At 37.9% G+C, this 11,784-nt stretch overlaps 3 protein-coding genes across 4 annotated transcripts; 1 reads left to right on the top strand and 2 right to left on the bottom strand.

Moving 5' to 3' along the window:
• The first annotated feature begins 1,075 nt into the window (after positions 1–1,075).
• Positions 1,076–2,867, top strand: LOC103449298 (mitogen-activated protein kinase kinase kinase 20-like). The gene is made up of 2 exons (XM_008388584.4): positions 1,076–1,752; positions 1,828–2,867. The coding sequence occupies exons 1-2, from the start codon at positions 1,650–1,652 to the stop codon at positions 2,724–2,726; spliced, it is 1,002 nt and encodes a 333-aa protein (XP_008386806.3). The 5' UTR covers positions 1,076–1,649; the 3' UTR covers positions 2,727–2,867.
• Positions 2,868–3,702: 835 nt separating this feature from the next.
• On the bottom strand, positions 3,703–7,697 carry LOC103449295 (Golgi SNAP receptor complex member 1-1). Its single transcript, XM_008388580.4, has 5 exons — positions 7,329–7,697; positions 5,587–5,826; positions 4,880–5,047; positions 4,389–4,502; positions 3,703–3,979 (listed from the first exon to the last, which is right to left on the bottom strand). Exons 1-5 carry the CDS (start codon positions 7,365–7,367, stop codon positions 3,866–3,868), a joined length of 675 nt encoding a protein of 224 aa, XP_008386802.3. The 5' UTR covers positions 7,368–7,697; the 3' UTR covers positions 3,703–3,865.
• Positions 7,698–8,983: 1,286 nt separating this feature from the next.
• LOC103449296 (myb-related protein 2) lies at positions 8,984–11,474 on the bottom strand. 2 transcript variants are annotated; one of them, XM_008388581.4, is made up of 6 exons: positions 11,076–11,474; positions 10,831–10,907; positions 10,508–10,568; positions 10,269–10,374; positions 10,067–10,136; positions 8,984–9,972 (listed from the first exon to the last, which is right to left on the bottom strand). In XM_008388581.4, exons 1-6 carry the CDS (start codon positions 11,362–11,364, stop codon positions 9,220–9,222), a joined length of 1,356 nt encoding a protein of 451 aa, XP_008386803.3. In that variant the 5' UTR covers positions 11,365–11,474; the 3' UTR covers positions 8,984–9,219. The 2 variants fall into 2 exon arrangements, with proteins under 2 accessions (XP_008386803.3, XP_008386804.3); XM_008388582.4 differs by having other exon boundaries at positions 10,269–10,368; positions 11,076–11,468.
• Between the last annotated feature and the right edge of the window lie 310 nt (positions 11,475–11,784).

Here is an 11,784-nt window from a genome sequence, read left to right as displayed (position 1 = left end):
CAACTCGGGAATGCTTTTGGTTGAGAGCAGTAATGGGCCATATTCGAAGCTCCTGTGATCTTCATCCCGCCGTTAATGCCCCGACGACGATTTTTGAAGACAACGCAGCTTGCATCGAACAGCTCAAGAAGGGTTACATCAAAGGAGACAACACCAAGCATATTGCGCCGAAGTTCTTCTTTACACATCAACAACAAGAGCATCAGAAGATTGAAGTCACGCAAATCCGATCACAAGACAATCTGGCCGACCTCTTCACCAAATCACTACCGAAGGCGACGTTTCAAAAGCTTGTTCATGGAATTGGTATGCGTAAACATTCTGAGTTGTAACTTTGCTATTTCTCTTTGGAATTATGTCAAACTCAGGGGGAGTATCTTCTGGATACTTGCTTGATCTTAATGTACTCTTTTTCCCTACGATTAGGAGCATTTTCCCCACTGGGTTTTTGCTACCTAACTAGGTTTTAACGAGGCACCCACCTTGGGCTGGTCATATCCCTGATGACGTCCTGTAGACGTTTCTTTTGACTTTGCATTTCTCACGCTTTTTTCCTTAGACTATGGATTTTGTCCCTACTTGGGTTTTTGCCATAGCCTTAGGGTTTTTTTTTAGTGAGACTTACTACTTATGCAAATTCCTACCTTATTGAGAATAAGCGTTGTTCCTTGGAATCAGTGCCGACGAGTCGACTTCCTTAACTTCTGCATGATGCTAAATCTACCTTAAGTATTTGCACACTCAAGGGGGAGTGTTGTAAACATTCCTAGAATAAGTACGATTGTGTAAATCCTAGATTAGATTTGATTCTAGTTATCATTTCCTATTACAACTTGTATTACTTGGAGGAGAAGGAATATCTTCTCTCCCTTTACTACTATAAATAAAGGGCACAATGTAGGAGGGATAACAATGTAGGAGGCACAATGTAGCCGGCCCTCTCTATTTTGTTAGATAAAAATAGACCACAACAATGATGTATTTCTTAATAATTAAATTATTAAATATTCATTAACGTATTTATTTCTTATTGATAAAAAATACAAGTCTTAATTTTCTGTTTTTTGGTCGAATAATTTTTTGCTTCGTACCTGCAGCAAATGTATTTATCGGCCATTTGCTTTGGTTCGCTTCCCATTCGTTTTTGGGAATATACATAGAGCTTTGCGTGAGCTTTACTCCACCAAATCGCATTTGTGTTTCCCCCCATATTGCTGTTCTCTTTCTTCTTCCTTCCTCAACAATCAACATCAATTCTGTAGTCTCTTCTATTCCGTTCTTCCACTTGGTGTTTTCCCTCTCCTCCAAAGCGACGACGTCGTCTTCAGTTCCGGCCGCCGGTTCTCGCTTCCACTGTTGCTGCCCTCCGTGCAGAGAAATACGAGCCCTCCGCAACGGTCGACTCAGATACGTTTGAATTTTCTTTATGAAATATTTAGGGCTTCTTCCGTTTTAGGGTTTGGTTTGATTTTTCCTATTTGATTCAGAATTCTGCTGTGGTAATTTGAAATATCCAATTCCTAGTAGGACTATGATTGTTAATTAGGGCTTCCTATTTGGCAAATTCCAGTCGCTAATTTCTTCAGAATAATATTAATTACTAGCTTATTATCTTGTGAATAAAGCAAGCAACTGGTTAGACAGTTGGAATGACGAAAAGAAAGGCCGAAGAAGAAATACAAGGAGAAAGTCAGAGTCAGAGCATGTGGAATCACGGAGAGCGCTGGTTGAGAGGAGCGTTGATTGGACAAGGTAGCTTTGCTTCTGTTTTTCTTGCTACTCCAAATAAACGAACAAGGGGTCTGTTAACTGGTAATTTGCCTGCAGTTATGGCCGTGAAATCGGCAGAGCTCTCCGCTTCGGAGTCCATTCAGCACGAGGCTGCGGTTCTCTTTGAGATTAAGGGCTGCCCTTTCATTATTGAGCGCTTTGGCGAGGAGACCACAATAACCGAAAAGGGTCACAAGGTCTACAACTTGTTGCTAGAATTTGCTGCAGGAGGAACCCTTGATGGTCTCATCCAACGATCCAATGGTCATGGATTGCCTGAAGCTGAGGTTAAAAGGTATGCAAGGTCGATTCTTGAAGGGGTTAAACATGTTCACAAATGTGGATATGTTCACTGCGATCTAAAGCCCGAGAACATCTTGCTTGTGCCTGTTGCTGCAACTTGTTCTAGTTCTGGTTTTGTAGCCAAGATTGCAGATTTTGGATTGGCAAAGAAAAGCAAGGAGAAATTCAGTGGATGGAGAGGCACTCCTTGGTATCTATCCCCAGAAGCTTTTAAAGATGAGAAGCAAGATCAGTCCTCTGATATATGGTCTCTTGGTTGTATAGTGTTTGAGATGCTAGCGGGCAAGTCGCCCTGGGAATTGAAGCCAGGTTTTGATGATCTTGTCGATTCCTACGACGTGAAGATGTTGGATCATCTGCATACTTCCAAAATTCCGGCTGGAATCTCATTTATGGCCATGGATTTCCTCAAGAGTTGCCTGGCCACGAAACCTGGGAAACGATTAACTGCTGAAGAGCTCTTGTCTCATCCCTTTCTAGCGCGGCCACAACCAACAAAACCAGGTCATGTGAAGGTAAAGTTGGTTAACTCAGCTTTAGGCCACACATACGGCGTGTGTTTCTTAAAACGGAGTGCAGAGTACCACGCAAGCGGTGCCATTGTTCCCAGAATTCAGCCAGCCCCGGGTTTTGGTATACAAGCAGGAGTGTAGAATGAAGTTGCTGTTTGATGTGATAATTTCAGTAAAAGCATATTGGAGCCTGGAGGTTCTTTATTGATTCACAATTGTACATGAATGATTCAAATTTGTATCCAGATACGTGTTTTTTTTAAAAAAAAAATTTATGTCTAATATTAGTCCAAATATTGCAACAACTGAACTGATGAGGCACTAATATATTCCATCTATCATTGGTGTGCTTAATTCAGGAATTACAGCATGTAGATTGCTTGTCTTGGCTTTGTTAATTATGGACCTAATTTTTCACTCAGTCGTCACTCCCAGACTCCCACTGATGATGGTGCCGTTCTTAGTTTGGAGCCAACAAACAAGACAAACACAAGGCGGAAATAAAATGTGGCATGATTGGGGGAGTTCTCTCTATAACTTGGAAACAAAATCTACAAAATATTTCTAAGACCAAAATTTTACTTTTTTTTAGGTTTTTTATTTTTATTTTTATAGAAGGAGACCAGCCGATGGCTTCGTCATAGCATTCTACCCTTCCGAAATTTCACTTAATTCATTTATGTCAAAAGTGATTGTGTGACTTTAACTAGAGATGCCCGGGGGGGGGGGTGCGGTCGCTGCCATGGTTGCAGCACCCAAAGAGGGGAGTGTCATGTGGAGAAAAAGAAAACAGATAATCGACATAGATACGTGATTTGTGAACAAAAGAACATATTACGAACAATGGTATCAAACTTCCCGTGCCTGTAATTCACTTCTAGTCTTTTGGTGGTCATCATTAATCGTGAAATGTCTTAGTAAAGTGAAGAAAAACATATTTAAGAGAAGTTGAGACAAGTATGTGGTTTCCATCTCTTTTGATCGGTTATGCATTAAACAAACAAACCATGTATTAATACATCAAAATCACTTACATCATTACGCTGGTGGCGTGCTGTAACCCTGCTGAAATTTTGAAATTAAAATTGACACTCAAGCTCAATGAAAGAACATGAAATAGCTTGGAATGCCTGCATCCATTGTATTTTGTACTCCTATGAAACAAATCACTTGCAGTAATACAGGTTCGTTCGAGAAAAATTAAAGAAAAAATGGCATCTGTTTCTCTTTCTCACTTACAGATGGTACTCCCCACACAAATGCCTGATCCTCATAGATTCTCACTTTGACAACCAGTAGATAAATATGAGAAATGTGCATACAGATGCAACGAGAGAAAGAATGATGGTATCCATAGACTTTTTACGCTTTATAGCAGAAAGCATTTGATTTACCTGCACCATCAAATCTTTGAATGTCAATCAAGGGAACTACAGAGTACAGACATAATAAGATGACCGATTTACACATTTCGAGGGATTAAAATCCTTAATTTCTTTTATTCACTCTTGCATTGCCCTTCATATAAGTCATCTTTTTTACAGTAGAATTTCGGACCGGTTACTTTCTTAGTCTACACGACAATACGACTGCAATATTAGAACTCATTCTAGTTTTGGCATAAAAAATTCAGTGAACTTTGTACTGGTGATATACTTTTCTGCAATTAACCTATTGCATGCATTAACTCTTATTCATAGAACAAAAGAGAAACAGTCAATTCCATTCAAGAGGGACCTATGTAACACCAAAACGCCAAAGAAATAACTAAAACATCAAGGACCACAATTACTAGTTTTATACCGTTGGAAGGCGGCTGCCAATATTGCTGAGCTTTGAATTAATACCACCAAAAGTGGAGCGTTGAATGACAAGTGCACCAAGGGTTGCTTGAGCTTGAGAGATCACAGTATCCACCTGCAGAAACAGAATATATTATTCAATATAAATCACAATTTGTATTCTTCCATTTGCCACACTCAGAAAAGGGATGTAAACAAATCAAAATGCCTGGCCAAGGACTCTAAACCATCATCAGCTAAGAGACGTTCTACCCTGTACAATAAAATTCTGTTTTACTTCCTAACCATAAAGGCAAAAAAAAGCTGCAGGTAGTTTCCATTTCCCTTCCGTCAAGGCCATATGATATATATCTTTAATTCTTTACTAAAATAATCATTAATTCGGTTTTACTCAAAAGATGCCATGTAGGAGAGGACTGGGTCCTAATAAAACACATCATCACCCAACACAATCTCTATGCACAAAAAAATGTATCACTTTAATTTGCGTACCTGTCCTGTACTTCGGCTAACAGCAACATGCTCTTTCAGGAGGGCGTTTTCCGCAGAGCCAACACCATCTTCCAAGTCTACTCTTGTTCGATCAAACTCCCTAAAATCCTCAAGGAGTGAAGCATGCTCTTGCTTAGCTCTAAGACTGTTTCGGAGACGATAGAACTCCTGCACTTCAATCATGTCTAACAAAAAGTTGAAATCTGCTGGGTTTAATCTTAGGAATTATATGTTTTATAGCAAAGACTGCAGAAATGATTCAAAGAAAGTACAAAAAATTTCAACAGAATTGAAGATTTTAGTCTCTTCACCAGAATATAGCATGAGGCGAAATCTGAAGGCATCTTACTGAAAAAAGGAATAGTAACAATATACCTGTAACTTAAAGTAGAGCATGTTCATCCATATTTTGACTGTTCAAACTCTCAATTTCAACTTCAGAGAGAATTTGGAACAGTAACGAAAAATGAAAAACAAGGAATTGGATAATGATCTGTAATACAAATTCCATCTTAAAAACATAGGGGTCTTCCCTTCGAGAGAATTATAAGATGGCATGAGAGCGCATAGAACACATGTCATCCATGCCAGTTGAACTATGGAGCAACCCAAAGCAGATTCAAGACACCTTAACTATATATGGGTCAAAGAAATAAAAACTATCATCCCATGTTCCCCTTAGCATAGAGGCCAGATTGCCAGAATACCTGAGTGATATCTTGGAAAATTTCTTGATGTCTAGTCAAGGTATGAGAAACCATTTCTGATCCTCCTGATGATACCCATGCTTGCATTTGTGAATTTACTTGTTGGAGTTGCTTTAATAGTCGATCTATCCCAGATTCAAGATCATTCTCGGCAGTACCAACTTTTGTAGAACCCTTTGCAGACACAAACTTACGATAAGAATTCATCTGCTCATCCAACTGAGCTTCAAGTTTCCTTGCCTGAAATTAAAATAGATTAAAATTATCATTTTAAGAAAGCAAAATTCCCAGCTATCCAGATTTAGTATCAAGGGAACTGCATGTAAGAGGAAACAAATGAAAACAATTAGCATTGCACATCCATGATCATGCACTTTACGGACAAGCAGAAATTAATATTCTCATTTAGATTAAGCCAATGTGATTATATTATATGATATGTAAACAAACTATATGTCTTGCTGAAGTACCTTCGCTTAAAAGATTCAGAAAACCAGTAGCTTAAACCAAATTTTCAGAATTCATGCTCAAAAAGTGACACTGGGAATCAGAAAGCCAAGTGAAAATTCGTGCTTCACCTAATACTAGTATCTTTCTGATAGCAAAATGTTCAACCTCACAACACAATAAGGGAGTCAAATTCAGAAGTTCAAGAAGCATATAGGAAAAGAAGAGCTGCACAAACTGAATCTTGAAATTTTCTCACAAAGTCCTTAGCATTTTTGAATATAGTATCGTGACTTAGAAGTTAGAAGAGACAAGCTTAATAATAATTAATAAGCAATCCCTGGATGAATAGATTTAGTTACCACAGTTAAACTTTGTTGTTTTTTCATATCCTGGGACTTTTTCAAATTGCACATATTTAATATTCTTTAGCTGAGGATTACATCATTACTCACCAGTATGATGCTCACATTCAATGATCTACTATTTTTGTTAAAGTGTGCAAGATTGAAAATTGAGGTGGTGGTGAAATCATAGTAGTGATTTCATGTTGGCTTCCTAGGTCTGTTTGGAATTCAAAGGCCCGTACTAAAGTAGCTCTTCATTTTGGGGCTATGCTTTGAAGATGATGTTCTTATATGATGTCCATAGAGGAATATCATTATTTTGAATAGTTGTATGCAGAGAGAAAGTGTCAAGAAGAGGGTCATCTATTACGGCACAGTTCTAATCGTCGTTCTGATTGAAGTAATGACACAGGTGGCAGAAGAGGAATGCTATAGGAACTTTGAGTCCCATGCTAAGGTATTTGAAATTTCTGAAAGGATTTCTTTTAACCAAATTGAACTATTTGCCGCGGGCAATTGAGCATCACTCAATTACAAGTCTTGTAACTTTACATATTCTTTTCTTCAATCAGATTTCTCCACCTAGCAATTACAGTTCCGATCGAAGCTAAAACATAACAATTTGTTGCTAGAACAAAGGAAATTTATCAATTTAACTCACCAATCACAAACAAATCCAGTAGTGACGATAAAACTTTGAAGGAAAAAACAAAAGCTGATCTCATACAAGACAACCTACCGACAACTCGAACAAAAAGAAAAGACCAAAGCAATAAGCACGAGTCTAGTTGCAGAATTCAAAGCTGTAATCGAAATATCTAATATCTAAGGCAAACAAAACAGAAATCAGGAAATCGTCAGCTACCCGAGAAAGTTGAAAGTCGAGAATTGAGAAGGAAGAAATCATACAGAAATTATTGATCATCGCAGAAGAGGAAAAAGGAGTACCTGTTTGCGAAGAGCGTCCCATGAGCTCGGCACCTCCATCTCCACCGACACCACAAACAAAAACACAAACAGAGAGACCGATCTTCCAAAATTGAAAATCAAATCAGTTGTCGTTTACGTTTCACCACAAACAGAAACAAAAACTTCTTCTTCTTCTTCTTGTTCGCTTGTTTCAGATTTTGAGAGGATTGAGCAAGTGGGGGTTGTTCGGAGACGGAGACAGCCGGTCTGCTTTCAATTTTCAACGGCAGGTTGTTTAGCAGTGGCGTCCTTCTCACGATACTTCAGATGCGTTCTAATTTCTAAACAAAGAATTAAATTAATGTTCTTCCAAAATAAAATGGGAGAAAAAGGTCCAAACGAAGAATGTTAAAAGACCAATGCGATCAGAGGCCCAATCCAATCCAAACCAATCCAAAAAACATTAAAAAAAAATACTGAATATCTTGCTAATTTTGATCCTTGAATTTGATCTTCTCAAACTTTGCCATGCGTTATATTTACATTATGTTTGGATGAAGAAATTTAAGATTACTAAGGAATTTTAAAATGACGGAAATTGAAATGACAAGATTTTATTTTCAAGAATTTGTAAATTTTCTTGTTTGGTTAATCTAAAAGAATAATGGAATTGAATACTGAATTTGTTATTTTTAAACTCTAAATCATAAAAATTAGGAAATGACACCTATTTACATGGAATTTGAACTTGGGAATTGGAGGTCCCAAATTCCAAGTTTTTTTTTCACGTGGAAATTCTAAATTTCTCTGTTTATGAATCCAAATAAGGGAATTGATGCATGTTAATTTATAAATTCAGACTTTTACCAAAATTCCAAGTTTATTTCCATCATCCAAATATAGTGTTAGTCTTTTTCCGTCACTTTTGTCTATTAATAATCATAACTAGTAGCATAAAACATTGCATAAAACATTATTAGTGCTTACTTTGCTCTATCCTAATTAGCAAGCAATTTGAATTGGAATAGGAATAGGAATAGGAATAGGAATAGGAATATCCCCACCCTGCCCCCCGGCTCGAAAGATGTGCACTCTGAGTAATTTGTTGCTTTTGTTTACTGATGTATGTGGCATATGCTTGATATTCGTATGCAGTATTGTACTGTGTGTAGTATATGATTGATATTCGTATGGAGTCTTGTACTTGTGTACCATCCAACTGCGTTTTCATTACCGGCCTTTTGGAAGAACGGAAACAACAAAATTGGTCTCTTATCGAGAGATGTAGTATGGTTTGAATCCTAACGTTAATTTGAGCCCAAAGTAGTGAATTGAACACCAATTGATCACTAATCAGTCAATATAAACCACAAATTAAAACTTAAACCCTAGCTAGTTCTAAAGATAACAGTAGTTTGCAAGTAAGTGATAACAAGTATATATCATGTTGCGTGTGTGTGTATTTATATATAGTCCTAGCTAGCTTAATTTGGTCAATTTCAATTATCTATGTTAAACAGTGAATTTGATTATTTACTAGTTATGTGTTGAATCTGTTGATGCAGAATGTATGTTTTAATAAGTTCAAATTTGTATTGGCGATGCATCTTGATGCTGCAGCCTGCAGGGAGAGTGGGTGGATGAACATATATAAGAGCTTACTGAACCAACGTGAGATCGAAGACATATTCTGCTTTCTAGTCCTGGAACTCTCAATCATATATATAAAGATGTTACATCCTGCTTGCCCGAGCTATTTGTTATGTAATTGATCTAAATTAATAGGTGAATATCTTTATCCTGCAACTTATTCCTTTCAGCTCGATCTAAAAAATTGTTCGCAGCATGCTATCATGCTCTGTCTATCCTTCGTTATGAAGCTGAAAATTGCTGTGTTTTTATCCCTTTGATTCACCCAATGTAAGCCTACTTAGCTCCAGCTGAAGCCATTCAAGTCAAACTGTCTGCAACTTGAAGAAGTATCATTATCATCACGAGCATTTAGGTCTAGTTTTGCTGCAAAGTAAGGCACTGATCTATATCCTTGAGAAACTTTCGCACCCTCGACTTTAGCTGAATCAGCCCTGCTGTTCGTACGGCCTAGAAAGCTTCCATCTGTGTCTCTTCCTTTGCTATCGATATTCCAGTTTTCTCCTTGTAGTCCAATGCTCATGGATAAGTCACTAGACCTTGTTGCGGCAGGGAACATTCTTTTTTCTGCATCCTTACTTATGGAGGAAAGAAGCATGTTCTCTTTCAGATCATCACACAAATTAAGTTGGGTGTTTTGGAGCATTGGCAGCTGATCTTGTGCAGCCTCTTTATGTTCCAAGAGTGCTGCTGCCCTGCCACTGTAATTAGGTCTTAGAGGCATTCCACTGCTGTGTATCTGGTCCTGGTCCCTTCTCAATCCTTCGCAGGAAGTTAGGCAACTGTCGATTGAGCAATCGGTGGGCTGCTGGTTTGTTTGCGTTTTCTGAGGGCACAATCCCTGTAGTTCTTTGAGCTCTGTGAAAGCAGAGTTCAAGGATACTTTGGACACCAGCTCAGAGAGTTGAACTTTGGCAGCTTCAAGTCCCACTGTACCTAAGTTTTGTCTTCCTAGTGTCTCCTGGGCTTTCTCCAGCACAGACTGTAGGTATTTTCCTTGAGCCTCTATACGAAGTTGCAAGTGCCGCTGAACCTGCATGGTTTTCGATCGGGACAAATTGTCAGAATGCTGTTATAATGGGAAAGTGCTTTTGCTCGACTGAGTGATACCAAGCGCACGCCCTCACCTCAAGTTGCTCATGTAGCCTTCTCTGGACTTCAATTTGCATCTCTAGTGTTTCATTTAAATGTAAGCCTCTGGAATTAATTAAGAATTGTCATTGTGAGCCTAAATCTCATACATATATTAAGGTAATCTATAAGATGATAAATAAATGAAAAATTAACAGATGATCAAGTGAGGAAATGAGTAGCAGCTAGCTAGCTTACTTGTTTGATTGGGGTGCAATGCCAATGCTCATAGTGCTCATCTGACTTCCATTTGCTTCGGATATTAATCTTTCTCCTGCCTCTGAAACTGGAACTGTACCTGTACCTATACAATATCATTGTCCAAATTATTAAAAGTATCAAATAAAATTGGCTGTAAATTAAGTGTAAACCAGTCAAAGTACATACATATATCTTAAGAGGAGGAATTGAACAAATGATTAGTCGTCTCTGCTTACCAATTTTGGTGGGGCCACTAGTAACATGTCCTCCATGCAGATTCTTGCTAAGCCTGTACTTCTGTTTGACATAAACCAAAAAATGACTGGCTTAAAATTGATTTCAATTATAATGGCTGGATTAAAATTCGTTTCACTTTGTTGCTTGGAGATGAAGAAAATGAAACTAATACTTGATTGTTACATTTTTATTTTTAAAATGGCCACTTGATTGTTACATTTTCATTTTGCGATTCACTTAAATTGCATTCTAATTAGAACTAAATGGGGATTTTGAAATCAATTAAACTTAATGGTGTTAGAAAAACATTCGAGTACAGTACCTGAAGATGACTCTTTAAGTGGTATAATGTAAGCCCTGGAATCCCCATAAGTTTCATAACTGTTTTCGGAGTAGCCTCTGCATAACATGGGGAAATCATCATAACATTAATTAATTAATTCGAATTAATTTAATGATCAGCTCAGCTCTCTCAGCTGGGAGCTAGCTAGGGAGAGTTATATATGTAGTATTAGATAATATATTATTTAGGGAGAGTTATATATATAGTTATAGCGTAGTACTCACTGTCTGCTCCTCCAAGCTGGTTAACTGCTTCGATAAATCGCTCATGGAGATCGAGGGTCCATTTGAGTCGAGGTTTGGCATCGGTTGAGAGGACAAGGCCTGAATCTCCTGCAGGGCTATTTTGGTCACCTTGCTGTAGAAACAAATGCCTTTCAGAAGGGATGTTAGGCATCGATATTCTGCTTGAAGAAGCAGAAGAGTGGATGATGTTCTTTCCTTGGTGCTGGTGCTGGTGTTGGTGTTGGTGTTCGTTTTGGTGGTGGTGCTGCAGCTGATGATGGTACATCATCTCTGTGTGTGTATAGATATATATAGATTTTTCTGTCTTCAAGAATCAAAACCTAATCTCTCTTTTCTTTTTCTTTTCTTCTCTCCTGGATATATATGTGTAGTTGCCACAAACCAAAGGGTATGGTGAAGATGGCCTTTTATAAAGCAAGCGAAATTGGTTTGTGGGGTACGATTAAGGTTTTAAAAGACGCTAAGTATTAGTTAGGCGGTGGGTTGGGACCTAGCGTCTAGGCGGGGTCTAAGCAGGCGTCTAAGCGGATTAGGCGGATTTAATTAAATCTATTATATTTCGTGTAAATAAGTGTTTGTTTATATTTAAAATATATATGATTTCATCATAAACTACAAAATGGAATGACATATAAATTATGAGCTATTGGAACATAATGAAAACATAGGAAACAAGTATATTCTACAA

Source organism: Malus domestica, chromosome 12 (assembly GCF_042453785.1).
Source record: "Malus domestica chromosome 12, GDT2T_hap1".
NCBI lineage: Eukaryota > Viridiplantae > Streptophyta > Magnoliopsida > Rosales > Rosaceae > Malus > Malus domestica.
Note: the sequence above shows the minus strand (reverse complement) of the source record. Positions and strands in the feature narration are given on the sequence as shown.